The following is an 11828-nucleotide window of genomic DNA, read 5'->3' as shown; positions in this document are numbered from 1 at the left end:
ACTTTCGATGAGTTTTCTCGCGGCTTGGTGCAAAAGCACGTAGATTGTCTTCGTGACGAACCAGTGACACGAAGTGAACAGGTTGACTGAAATACAAACGAACTCGTGCAAAATAAACAGGAGTTACGACTCTCCTTTGGCCATCTCTACTAACTAGAGCGCTGCTTCTTCGCAGCAGACGATGAAGACGACTTCGACGAGCTGCTGCGCTTCTTGCTCGAGCTCGAGCTCGACGTCTTGCTGCGGCTGCTACTGCTGCTGCTCTTACTCTTGGACTTGGAAGAAGAACTCGAACTCTTTTTTGCCTTCTTGGCGAGGTCCTCCTCGTCCTTGCTGCCGCGGCTCTTGAGCTCGTCGTTCTCGCGCTCGATCATGCGCGTGAGGACCTCGCCGCGCTTCTGCAGCTCGCCGATGGTGCGCGACTTGAAGAACCAGTCAAACCGGAACTGCCAGGCCTTGCGAATCTCATCACGGATCTCGCCCCAGTGCTCTAGTGGGCCATACTTGTTCATCATTACAACGAGGAACACGTCTTCCTCCAGAATGTAACCCTTGCTCTTGTATCCTGCCGGGTAGTGAAGGCGCATGTCACGCAGCGGGTGGCTGTATCGGCTGCACTTCCTCGCAAGCGCTTGCTTCACCACTTCATTACGCTCCAGACGTTTTTCGCCACGCTCGATCTTCTCGATGTACTTCGCGTGATCCTTCAGCTCTGTGTAGCGAGCCCAGAATGTGTCGTAGTACCTCTCAACCTGCGTAGGATCCTTTCCGAGTACGACTGAGACTTCTTCACACACACGAGTCCTGTCCGCACGCCCGTAGCGCTCACAGCTGTTGATAAACTGCTTCAGATCCCGGCGGGTCCAGTCACCGAAACCCTCCTTCTCCATAGCCTCTAGCTCCTTGGCATCGGCAGCATCCATCTCTGTCTCGTTCAGTTCCTTTTCCAGAGCAGCAGAACGCGCATCATCGCCTTCACCTTCCTCAGCAGAGTTTTCAGCCGACTCGTCGCCCTCGCCTTGCTTTGGTTTCCGCGATTTAGCGCGGGTCTCGTCAGCCTTGGCCTCCTTGATAAGTCGGGTAAGCTCCTTCCGACGGTTCTCGACCTGAGTCTTCTTGGTAAGCAGCGCTACCATACGCTCCTGCTGGAAGAACTGGTAGTCGTGAACAACGGGGACCTTGGCTGCATCAGAACCAGCTTTCTTCGGCTTTTTGGGCTTCGACAAACCAGCCTGCTGACGATAGTACTCGTCCTCATTGTAGTTCGACTTGCGCTCACGTTGAGGAAGAGCAATGAACGTGGACGGCAGAATATCTCCGTTGTTCGTATCCTTCGAGAACACTTCACCCTCAAATTCATAGAGGCTGGAGACGCTAGCGTTACCGTTGTCGCCGGACAAGGAAAAGTTCGCCAGATTGTGCTGCATGTCAGCAGCAATTTTATCCTTCATAGCCTCCGTACGCTCTTCACCACGGGCAAGAATGGCATCAATATCGTCGTCCGTGATCATGGATCCGCGAGCGTTAAAGATTTCGTCAGCACCGAAGCGCACCATAGTCATCAGCTCATCCTTGGAAAGCTTCCGGTTCTGTTGCGCAAGACGGCCCTGCTGGATGATAGCAGCATCAAGGTACAGCTTCCGCTCGGCACGCTCCACAATCTTCTCTTCGACGGTACCATCCGTGATGAAACGGAAAACACGCACAATCTTGGTCTGGCTGATACGATGAGCGCGATCCATAGCCTGCAGATCCACCTGGGGGTTCCAGTCCGAGTCGAACAGAATAACGATGTCTGCGGTGGCCAAGTTAATACCCAGACCACCAGCGCGCGTACTCAGCAAGAAACAGAACTTGGAGCTGCCTGGCGCGTTGAACTCCTCCATCATGTTATCACGGTCCACACCCTTCGTGGAACCATCCAATCGGCAGTATATGTTTCATGTACTTCAGACGTAGGTGATCCTCTTGACCTGTTCCGACTGCTGATTGGTCACTCAAAGGTTGCAACTTCAACATGAACTTTTGCTGGGAATCCCAACCTCCAACTTGGGACACAACGCCATTGCGTTTGATCCCCAATGCTCGCCATTGCGTTTGATCCCCAATGCTCGCCATTGCCTCAATCAATGCTGGCTAGGCTGGCGCTAGGGTGAACTTACCGGTACGTTTTCTCGCGGCTTGGTGTATTCGTAGTAACGGAGATATCGGGGTATTATAGAATAGTGATATCACTCTTCATATTGTAATATATAATAATTCATATAATATAGTAATACTTATATTAATAAGGTCGTATTAGTACTTTACATATTAATAAATTTGGTATCATTAAACCAAATATCACGGAGATGCAATTTATTTTCCTGGGTGGTAGTATTTTCACACTGGATGACCGTGCCTATTTTCGTAATTAATAGTTAAGAATATGGCTACATATTCTTAACTATTAATACATGACCAGTCCTCCCCTAGCCACAAGGGTGCAACAAATATTCATTTGGCGCTTCCGACCACGTCCAGCGCAGCTACAAACTGCCCCATCATCGCAGAAGCTCCAGGATTTTTGCTGACTGTGTCCTCGTTGATTGATTCTGATGTTTACTTGGAACCACCAATGTAAAGTAGAACTGGTCCGTGTCCACGCCTGCTTTCTTTAACCGCTTAAGAAATTTGTTCATTGGCGCAGCTTTGATTCCATGGTCCGCATTCAGGGTTATCTGCAACCCGTAACATTTGCTGTTTCCGTCCCAGATGAGTGCATCCAGGGCTCCAAACGTTTTTGATGTTGGCCGATAGTATGCCCAACTCTTAGTTTTAGTTTGTCGAGAGCAGCGAAGCGTACCGTTTGAATCTCTTCCGGAATGGTCACAGCTTCTAGAGTCGTCGAGCACAACGAGCGAAAGTGCAGCGTTTTCTGCTTGTGCATATACGAGCTACTCTGCCACAAGTGGTTTAGCCTCTAGCCGCGAATGACAGCCGTACCAGTCGCTTTGTGGACACAAAATCCAAATGAGAAATAGAACATCTGAAGGATAGTTATTTTCCTCCACAGCAGAGTTTTTTTTTTCTGCAATAAGAGATAACCTTCAGTGCGTTGAACGAGGCGAGTGCCTCCTCGATGAGAGCCACGTGCCGGTCTACCGTCTTCGCCAGGAAGAGCTCTAGCTTGTCTGCGTCGATGTCTTTGAAGTCGCTCGCCTTCTTCTTCTTGATAGCATTGTTCAATGCGGAAACCGAAACACCCTCGTCGATGTCCACTTCGAACACACTGCCCACCACGCCAACGATCGCGCAGAAGAGCTTCACCATCTTTCCTCGAGGCGGTGGATTCTGTAATGAGGAAGACGGGGGGAATTCGTCGAATTTAACCCCCCCCCCCAACCGAAGAGGGATTATTTAAACTGTACCGCAACTGGTGGGAAAAATGCATCTGGAAAATATACTGTGTGATACAGCGTTCTAAGAGCTTCATATGGAGGCCAACTACAACTCAGTTAGCAGTGGAAGAAAGTTATCGCCAGATTAGAGAACTGTTAATTCTTTTCCGGACCGGAGAAGTAAACGGTGAGATCGAGCAACTCCTGCCTGAGTTCGTTGGCACTTTATTTTTGGCGAGTGATGATCAAAAAGTTGCATAGTCGCTGGGGAGTCCACTGCTAAGAGCGAGCCACGATGCTGCGGAGGGTGAGCCGAGCTGAGAGCAGCAGAACGATCCAATCTCTTGCTGAGGAGAACGAAGACTCGGAGGGCGAAGGAGATGATCTGGTGGAGCGAGACTCCACGAGGAAGCTCCAATCGTCCAACGGTTCGACGCCGCAGAACTCGGACACGATGACGGTGACGGTCGTTCAGCCGGTGAGCCAAGTTCGACCGCGGATGCATTTAATACGACGCTCGTCAAGTGCAGTGGAGCGTGTCGCCTTGCAGCCGCCCCCAGAAGAGAAAAAGGATGGAGGAGACAAGTCACTCCGACCACGGTTTCTACAGGAGCGGTCCGCGACGATTGTCCATATTACCCCCGCTGCGGTTGATCCAGCACGCGTTCCTAGATCAAAGGCAAGCGCTTTTCTGCTTGATGTATTAGCGAAAGCGAAAGGAGCCGGACTTGAAGCCAGACGCGTATCGTTGGAGCCTCTTCGGCCAGGTGTGACCAACACCGTTCACTATGTCCCCTCCCAAGGGGTCGAGCGAGGAATGCCACTGCGGTTGGCAGGAAGACGCAATAGTAGGCGCTCAGGGTGTCAAATTTCAATTGGGCCTTCTTCGGACTTGATGGAGAACGAAGTTCTCGAGGGAGCGAAAAAACGCCGCGTTAGTGCCAGCCAAGAGCACATGGCGGCGGTTCTACGAGAACTCCAAACTAGCAAGCAGCAAGCTCAGCTACAACTCGACATTTTGCACAGTATTTTGCGTTTTATCAACGCGAGCGAAAGGGATGGCGACGGGAAGAGGCCTGCTCTCAACCAAATGGTTGACATCGGCTTCATTTCCGAGCTCGCAAGTATACTGCGCGAGTTTCGGTTCCACACGAATCTGCAGGTACGCTGAAAACAGTTTTACGTCTTCTAAACGAAAAAATAATTGGCGTGGTTGTATTGGCAGGTGTGCGTGATCAGTATTTTATCGGCCCTGGCGGAAGAATCGCCGGTGTATGCGTATATGATGAGCGAGGTAAGCACATAGCTCCTGATTGCTGCAGCACAGATCGCTTGTTGATTTTATGATGTAGTTTGATCTCGAGAAACTTCTTCAGAAAACGGCTGCAGTTCACGCAACTCAAGACCGCCTCGTGTTACTGGCGTCAAACCTTGTCCACGTTATTGAAGACTCCAAGGTCTCCATCAATATGCCAGCCTATCAAGCAGAAAAGGCGGCAAAAATGCGCCAACAATCAGCCACGTATGCGGACATGATCGTTGCAGCTATCGGCTCGGCAAAATCGAGGCCGTCTCTGATATCCCTGCCACCAGGCAGGAGATGTTCGACTGCTCGACGCGTGACCCATCTGGGGGTTGAATCAACTGAAGACTCTCGAATTCGCCCTATGATCGCTAGCGCTCCTTCCTCAGTAATGGGAGGGTCTGAACGAGAGTTAGGGCGATTAGCAGGAGGGCGACGACAGTCATTTACACTTCCGGTAGATCCACCCAAGTTGAGTGCTAATTATCGATTGCTCTTTGCGCAGAAGTTGAAAAAGTCTGAGATACAGGTTTCGGAGAGGAGAAAGACCCAGCCGGTAGAAATTGGTGATTACCAAGAGAAGCACGATCGACCTTCGTCAAGCCCACCACGGAGATCGTTACCGCTTAATCTCACGTCGAGATCTCGCGCCACTGCGATTTACTCAGGCGGATCAATTTTTGTCGAACCCTCACCGCTTTCAAAGCGACTGTCACGCCAAGCCAGCTTCAGTGCTGGAGGTATCCATAGAAAACTTACCGCCCCGAGGCCACTCCAGCGAGCGCAAACTGAAAGGTTACCTCCGACGTTATTGTCTTTAAATCGCGCTCAAACACCAGCAATACTCGAAAAACCCGAGTTATCTGAAATTCAGGCTTTGGAATCAGAGGCCCCAATAGCCGTCGATAACACCGTGAAAGCTACAGATGATGCAAACGAAAAAGACGAGTCTACGAGGGAGTCGGCAGCGGAGGAGAAGCTGGAGGAGTGCGTGATGAGTGTGGAAGACAAAGAGGAGGACACAAGGGAAGAGAACGCAGAAGAAGTGGAGGAGGAATCGTATGAAGACGATTTCGATACTACTGGGGATGACGATAACGAAGATAAGGCAATGCCTAGTCGTACTGCTAGTCGTGTAATTGCTTCAGACGGGGATTTGTTCGACATGTTGCACGACATCTCGGTTCAAGAACTTGGAAGCAGCTCAGCGTTAAAATCTTCAACGCCAGCAGAAGTCGAAGCGGCCACAACTATTCAGCGTCATATTCGAGGGACCTTGGTTCGACTAGCGCATCCTAAACCATCTAAGAGTTCATCAAGCGAAAACCTTACGCAAGCTTCAGAAAGGAAGACTCGACGGGCGACTTCCAGTGGTAAAATTGTGATGAACGAATCTCGCAGTGAAGAAACTAGAGGCAAGCGAACAGCCTTGTCGGCTCGAGCACACCGACAACTTCAAAATCGAGCTAGTGCGCGTGCTGGGCGTGACAATAAGTCCCGAAGTGAAAGCATTCCTCGAGCAGCAGGCCGTACAAGACCAATGACTGCCATGTCTACGCCCCTTATCACACCGGGCAAACGAACAAGTATGATGAGTATTTCAGCTGCTGGCGATCGGTATCACAGTTTGGCGACAAGCAGCCAACACTTAAACCCAACCAAGTTGCTGCAGTCGGGAGGGCATTCGGCATTTAGCCTGATCTCGACGGGTAGTTCTCACAACGTTGAGCCTAATAGTACAGAAATTGCGAAGGAGCCTCCCGATCCCGAAGCATTAAAGCAGATCCAGACGTTGTATGCGGAAGGTTTACAGCACCAGAAGGAAAATCACCTCGGGCTCGCCATTGAGTGCTACGAGAAAGCGTTAGCGATTCCAGGCGGGCAGAGTTTTGCGTCGATTCACGTAAATATCGGGTCGGCGTTGATGGCAAAAAACAAGTTCTCGGAAGCATTGGAGTCCTTCGAGCAGGCAAAGCGCATTCAACCGAACAATATCAAGGCCATCTACAACTACGCCTTGGCGTTGCTGCACCTGGACCGTCCGAAAGAAGCGCAAGGATTGGTAAGGCTGTCCCTAAAAACTGTCGACATGTCTAGGGGTTTACTGATCGTTGTTTTTCTGCAGCTCCGCCGCATTCTTGAGCTTGATCCGACACACGAGAAAGCTTCCACCGCGTTATCTCACATCCAAGACGCTGTAAGATGCCCACCAACGCGTTCATAAAAGCGAGAAAACTCTTGGAAGCTAAAGATGAAGTACGACGCAACCGTACAAACGCCATTTAGATGCAACCAGGTTCACGACACGAACAATATATTTACGTGCAGCCGGACAGGCGGGCGATCGCCAGCTTGCAACGCAGTACTAGCCGAAGTAAACTAGTAACATCAGCCCCTTCTTCCGGGTTTCATTAAAGTGGCAACCAGACGCGAGTCAGCTAGCCTATACTACTTCCAGCGTCCGCCGCGAGTGCTCGTCGGGGCTGCTGCTCTCCGTGCTGCTGGCGTAGTCGTCCTCCTGCAGCTTCTGCGGGGTTGAGACTCGGAACACAAAGGACTGCGCCACGATGTCGTGCTGGCGCGGGCTGCTGAGGCTGATGGGCATGGCGACGGAGTACTTGACAAAATTGCCGAACTTCTCGTGCTTCGAGACGAGGTAGATGCCCAGCGCCACAAGAAGAATAGCAACCGGGAACATGATCCACTGCGTCTTGGTGAAGTTGTGCGCCTGCTGGAAGAAGACGACGCCGCTGATGTTACTCATGGTGATCCAGAAGCCCATGAAGACCGGGTACGACGACATGGTGTCGCCGCACATGGTGGCCAGGTTCAGGGTGTGGGTCTGGGTCAGCAGCGTGGCGGCCATGCCGGCGCACAGCACGTACGTGCCGAAGTACACGAACTGGTTGTCTCCGGACACCGTGGACGAGATGAGCTCCACGACGCACTTGGCGAGCAGCACGGACTGGCCTCCCGTGGTGCCGGAGATGGCGGCCCAGTAGAGCGGCAGCTTGGGGTCGATGATGAGCGTGTGCTTCTCGATCTCGCTCTCGTCGTACTTGCCGATCTTGAGGCTCGACAGCTCGATCTCCTCGAGGTGGTCGTCCTCCTCGCCTGGCAGGCGCTTGCCCATGCCCATGGGGGACAGCGACAGGTGGTCGCCGAAGATGGGCGACGGGAAGGGCGACATCATGGCGCCCTTCCTGCCTCCGCTGGGCTCGTCCAGCGCGGGGGACCCCTCGGCGTTCTTCTGCTCCTGCTCCTGCTCCTTCTTGTTCTTGGCGGCGATCTCGCGCTTCTTCTCCTGCACGTCGTCCACGCGGGCGTCGTCCTTGTCCGTGCTGGCCACGCGCAGCGCCGGCGCCTTGGAGCGGCGCGCGCGCATGTAGAGCGTCATGACGAAGGCCGTGATGATGAGCGCGTAGAGGATGAAGGGCGCGGCCTCCATGAGCTGGTAGATCTGGTCCATCTGGAAGTGGCCCTCGTCCTCCTCGCTGGCGAGGGCCAGCACCACGACGCCCAGCGACACGAGCGCCACGCCCATGATGTCCGTCAGGTACAGGCTCTGCTTGAGCCAGAAGTGCGACATGAGGCAGTTGCCCAGGATCGTGGAGCCGCCGCCCAGCGACGCCACCAGCGTCTGCGGCGCGAAGCCCAGCGCCAGGAAGTCGCCGAGCGACGCGCCCACGACGCAGATCATGCCGACCCACCAGATCGGCCGCATCGTGTAGGGCCGCTGCACGGCGCGCAGCTCCTCCTTGTCGTGCGAGTACTTCTGCAGGTTCACGCCGAAGATGGACAGGAAGGACGACAGCACGGCGATGGCGCCGCCGATGAAGTCGCTGCGCATGTTGGCGTCGGAGTGATGGTCACCTTCGGGCTTCGGGCGCTTTTTCTCGACTAGACTGGGCCGAAGTATGGGCGGCGACCCGACCCGACGCGCTCTCGAGGGGTCGAGGACGGTGGCGCCAGTACACGCCGCGGCACGGATTCCGAGAGGGCGGAAAAACCGGTTACCCGAATAGAGCAACGGGAATACAAATGAAGAGCGAAACAGGTTGCTGGATGGGGGAAACGTCGGTCTGGCTATAACCTGCAGGCCCCCCAAGCATCAGTTGCATGATGGCATAGAATCCAGCCGCTGCAGGTTCAACCGCTCGCGGCCTGGCGGATGGCTCCAGCACGTGGCTAAATAGGCGGAGAGCTTTTTCCGCTTGTGGATGCGGGTCGGGTCCGTGGAAGAGGTTGCTCGCTTGCACCCTCAGGCGAGGACGACGACGTCGCGACGAGTAGATAACGAGAGCACATCTCCGGTGTGCTCTTGTGTATGTAAACACAGGCGAGTTATCACCCGTTGCTGAATTCAACTCGAGCTCGGAGGATGGCCCAGGCACTCACGCGCTTCTCACCCGCAGTTCGTCGTCGCGCTTCGAGTCAGCGCTGGACCAGCTCACCACGCCAGTGCAGAGCTCTTGGTCGGATTCAGACCAGCTGCGCCTCGGCCGGTGGCAGCAGCCGACAGGAGTCGCACCTCTACGGCCAATCATGAGCGTACACCGCACTTCGAGCCGGCCCCATTGGCAGAAACTGGGCGCGGTGTGCACCACTCCACCTGTGTCCGCCACACCACATCGGCTTGTGCACTCTTCCGCGTTCCGACAGAAGGGCGCAATGTTGCAATCTTTGGCAGCGGCGGGTGAGCGCTACGATGCACGAAGCAGGGAAACCATGCTGGCGATAGGCGTGTATTCCAGGATAGAAGCTATATGTACCTACAGTACGTGGATTGCCTCGCCGGTCGCCGGTCGCGTTTCGTTGCAGGCGACAATGCCATCCGCGTGATCGCACGCACCGGCTCACGACGGCGCGGGGCTTCAACCCGTCAGCCTGACGGACCTGGTGATCGGCAGAGTGTGCGCAGGTGAGAGGAGGCTATCTGGATGCAGCACGTGGGCGCCAGAAACCGACGTGCTGCTTTCCGCCTTCCTGGGCGTTTGTTTACCAGGTGTGGCCCTATGGCAAATCCACGCCAACGCGAAAGCAACCTCCCTCGCTCAGAACAACTTCGGACACATGTCTGCGGACATGAGTTCGAAAACTTTGAAGCACCTGTCCACGGTCATGCCGTTGTACCAGGTCAGCGAACGTCTTTAGGCAATATTTGTATCTTACTAACTTAGTACTATATGAAAAGTCTACCGAAGCAACCGCTCCAGTACGTGGTCTACGCTGTCGTGTTCCGCACAGAGCTCTTCGATGTCCGCCGGTGTGAAAACTCGATCAGACTCCTTCAGCGCTTCGAGGCGACTCCGCTGCTCAGCAGTGAGCGTCGTCGAGAAATAGTAGGCGATCATCTTCTCCATCTGCAAGGTGGACATGTAGTCGAGGTGGAGCTTCTTGCTGATCCGGCCAGGACGGATGAGCGCGGGGTCCAGCATCTCTGGGTGGTTGGTCGTCATGATCACGATCCGCCCGGGACAGTCGATAACTCCGTCCAGGACGTTCAGGACGCCGGCGAGGTTGAGCTTGTCGGCCGAGTTGGACGACGACACGAAGCCGCCCTTCAGCTTGGGGCCAAAACCTTCGAACTCCATTTGCGATTGCAGAAGCACAGACAGGAGGTCGTCGTCATCGTCGCCGTCGTCGTTGTGCATGTTCATCAAACCGGGATGGAAGAATCGAGGCACCTCCTTCTGGCGACGGTAGGGCATTCCTGCGTCGTCACGCTCCTCGACGTTGATAGCCACACCAGCAGCCTCTTCCTCGACAGGACTTGAAGCAGGAGTCTCGCCTTCCATCTGCCCCTGCTTCTCAGAAACCGGAGTGGACGACCCGTCCTCGCGGCTAGCTACGACGGAAGACGCGCAGTCGATGTCCTCCATCACGAACACGACGTCCTTGAAGCCCATGCGAACAGGCAGGTCCAGGCCGTCCACCGCGTAGCGCAAGTCGAACATGGCGTCCATGAGCTCCTGGTTGGTCTTGACCTTGCCCAGCGGGATGTTGACGATGTGGCGCCCCGTCTTCTCGGCCACAGCCTTGATCACGCTGGTCTTGCCCGTGCCAGGGGGTCCGTAGAGCAGCAGCCCCACCTTGTTCGGGAACCCCTCGATGGCGAACTTGCCCGTCTTGTTCTCGAAGTGGTCGAGTAGCTGCAGCAGCGACTCCTTCTCGTCGAAGAAGACGTTGCCGAAGGTCTTGTCGTCGCCCAGAGCGTAGCGCTTGTGGTACGGCGCACTCAGCTTGCTTTCGTCGTCCGTGTCGGTCGCAGCCGGACGATCAGAAGAGCGCACGTACATGTAGCGGGAGGTGTCGTCCTTGAACTTCTTGCTCTCGACGTCGCGGTAGAACGCGAACGCCTTCTCCACAAAGGCGTCGATGCGCTCGGGGCCGTCCGGCAGCTTAGAGCGCAGGTGGAAGAGCGTCTTGGTCTCCTGGACGGTGGTTTTCTCGTCGTCGTTCCTCACCGTCTCGTTCATGAACTCGACGCCCTCTTCGACCGTCACCCACTCGTCGAGAGGTGGGAGCACGCTCACGCCCAGCTTGGCGACCTCGGGCGATGCAGGCTGGTCCAGCAGAGCCTTGAGGCGCTTCTGTTTCTCCAGGTCGATGTGCGCGAACTCCTTGTCCACGAGCAGCTTCTCAGCGTTCGGGCGCTCCAGCAGGTCGTAGCGCCCGGACTTGTCGTGCAGATCCAGGTTCTCGGTCAGGTACAGCAGGATAGCCCTCTGCAGCAGCTCGTTGCCCTTGGATTCGCTGTCGAGCAGGTACGATCGGTAGCCGCCCGATACCTCCTTGGTCTCCACGACGTGGGTCACGTACTGGCGGGGGAAGAACAACCAGCACAGGAACGCGAAGACAGCCTTGAAGATCCCCAGCGCGTCCTGGCCGGAGCTGGTGATGCGCTGCACCACGGCGGGCACCACCATGCAGACCACGAGGTCGTACACGGCGTTGCCCGTGCGCAGCGTGTTGATCACACCGAACTCGAAGGCCGTCGACGTCGACATGCCTGGCGGTCTTGAGACTTGTGGGCGCTTGCGGGTTTCGTGGCACGTTGGAAAGTGGATGAGTGAGGTCTAGCACCTCTCGACTGCAACAATGTGACCATCACTCACGGCTAGTCAACCACTTCAACTTTGGAC

At 54.9% G+C, this 11828-nt stretch overlaps 6 protein-coding genes across 7 annotated transcripts; 3 read left to right on the top strand and 3 right to left on the bottom strand.

Moving 5' to 3' along the window:
- Positions 1 to 149: 149 nt before the first annotated feature.
- Positions 150 to 1889, bottom strand: IUM83_08316 (imitation switch isoform alias nucleosome remodeling factor 140 kda subunit; the record flags this gene model as incomplete). 2 transcript variants are annotated; one of them, XM_067932680.1, is made up of 1 exon in its annotated part: positions 150 to 1889. In XM_067932680.1, one exon carries the CDS (start codon positions 1887 to 1889, stop codon positions 150 to 152), a length of 1740 nt encoding a protein of 579 aa, XP_067790153.1. The 2 variants fall into 2 exon arrangements, with proteins under 2 accessions (XP_067790153.1, XP_067790154.1); XM_067932681.1 differs by having other exon boundaries at positions 150 to 1637.
- Positions 1890 to 3675: 1786 nt separating this feature from the next.
- On the top strand, positions 3676 to 4153 carry IUM83_08315 (uncharacterized protein; the record flags this gene model as incomplete). The annotated part of the gene is made up of 2 exons (XM_067932679.1): positions 3676 to 3858; positions 4088 to 4153. 2 exons carry the CDS (start codon positions 3676 to 3678, stop codon positions 4151 to 4153), a joined length of 249 nt encoding a protein of 82 aa, XP_067790088.1.
- Positions 4154 to 4470: 317 nt separating this feature from the next.
- Positions 4471 to 6907, top strand: IUM83_08314 (uncharacterized protein; the record flags this gene model as incomplete). Its single annotated transcript, XM_067932678.1, has 5 exons — positions 4471 to 4542; positions 4606 to 4674; positions 4733 to 4837; positions 6413 to 6745; positions 6809 to 6907. 5 exons carry the CDS (start codon positions 4471 to 4473, stop codon positions 6905 to 6907), a joined length of 678 nt encoding a protein of 225 aa, XP_067790155.1.
- Positions 6908 to 7126: 219 nt separating this feature from the next.
- Positions 7127 to 8533, bottom strand: IUM83_08313 (uncharacterized protein; the record flags this gene model as incomplete). The annotated part of the gene is made up of 1 exon (XM_067932677.1): positions 7127 to 8533. The coding sequence occupies one exon, from the start codon at positions 8531 to 8533 to the stop codon at positions 7127 to 7129; it is 1407 nt and encodes a 468-aa protein (XP_067790156.1).
- A 370-nt stretch (positions 8534 to 8903) lies between these two features.
- On the top strand, positions 8904 to 9837 carry IUM83_08312 (uncharacterized protein; the record flags this gene model as incomplete). The annotated part of the gene is made up of 4 exons (XM_067932676.1): positions 8904 to 9022; positions 9099 to 9158; positions 9570 to 9604; positions 9689 to 9837. 4 exons carry the CDS (start codon positions 8904 to 8906, stop codon positions 9835 to 9837), a joined length of 363 nt encoding a protein of 120 aa, XP_067790062.1.
- Positions 9838 to 9878: 41 nt separating this feature from the next.
- IUM83_08311 (mitochondrial chaperone BCS1-B) lies at positions 9879 to 11693 on the bottom strand (the record flags this gene model as incomplete). The annotated part of the gene is made up of 1 exon (XM_067932675.1): positions 9879 to 11693. One exon carries the CDS (start codon positions 11691 to 11693, stop codon positions 9879 to 9881), a length of 1815 nt encoding a protein of 604 aa, XP_067790174.1.
- Positions 11694 to 11828: the final 135 nt, after the last annotated feature.

This window comes from Phytophthora cinnamomi, assembly GCF_018691715.1.
Source record: "Phytophthora cinnamomi strain GKB4 chromosome Unknown Contig49, whole genome shotgun sequence".
Taxonomy (NCBI): domain Eukaryota; phylum Oomycota; class Peronosporomycetes; order Peronosporales; family Peronosporaceae; genus Phytophthora; species Phytophthora cinnamomi.
The sequence above is the reverse complement of the archived record's forward strand: the minus strand, read 5'-3'. Positions and strand labels throughout refer to the sequence as shown.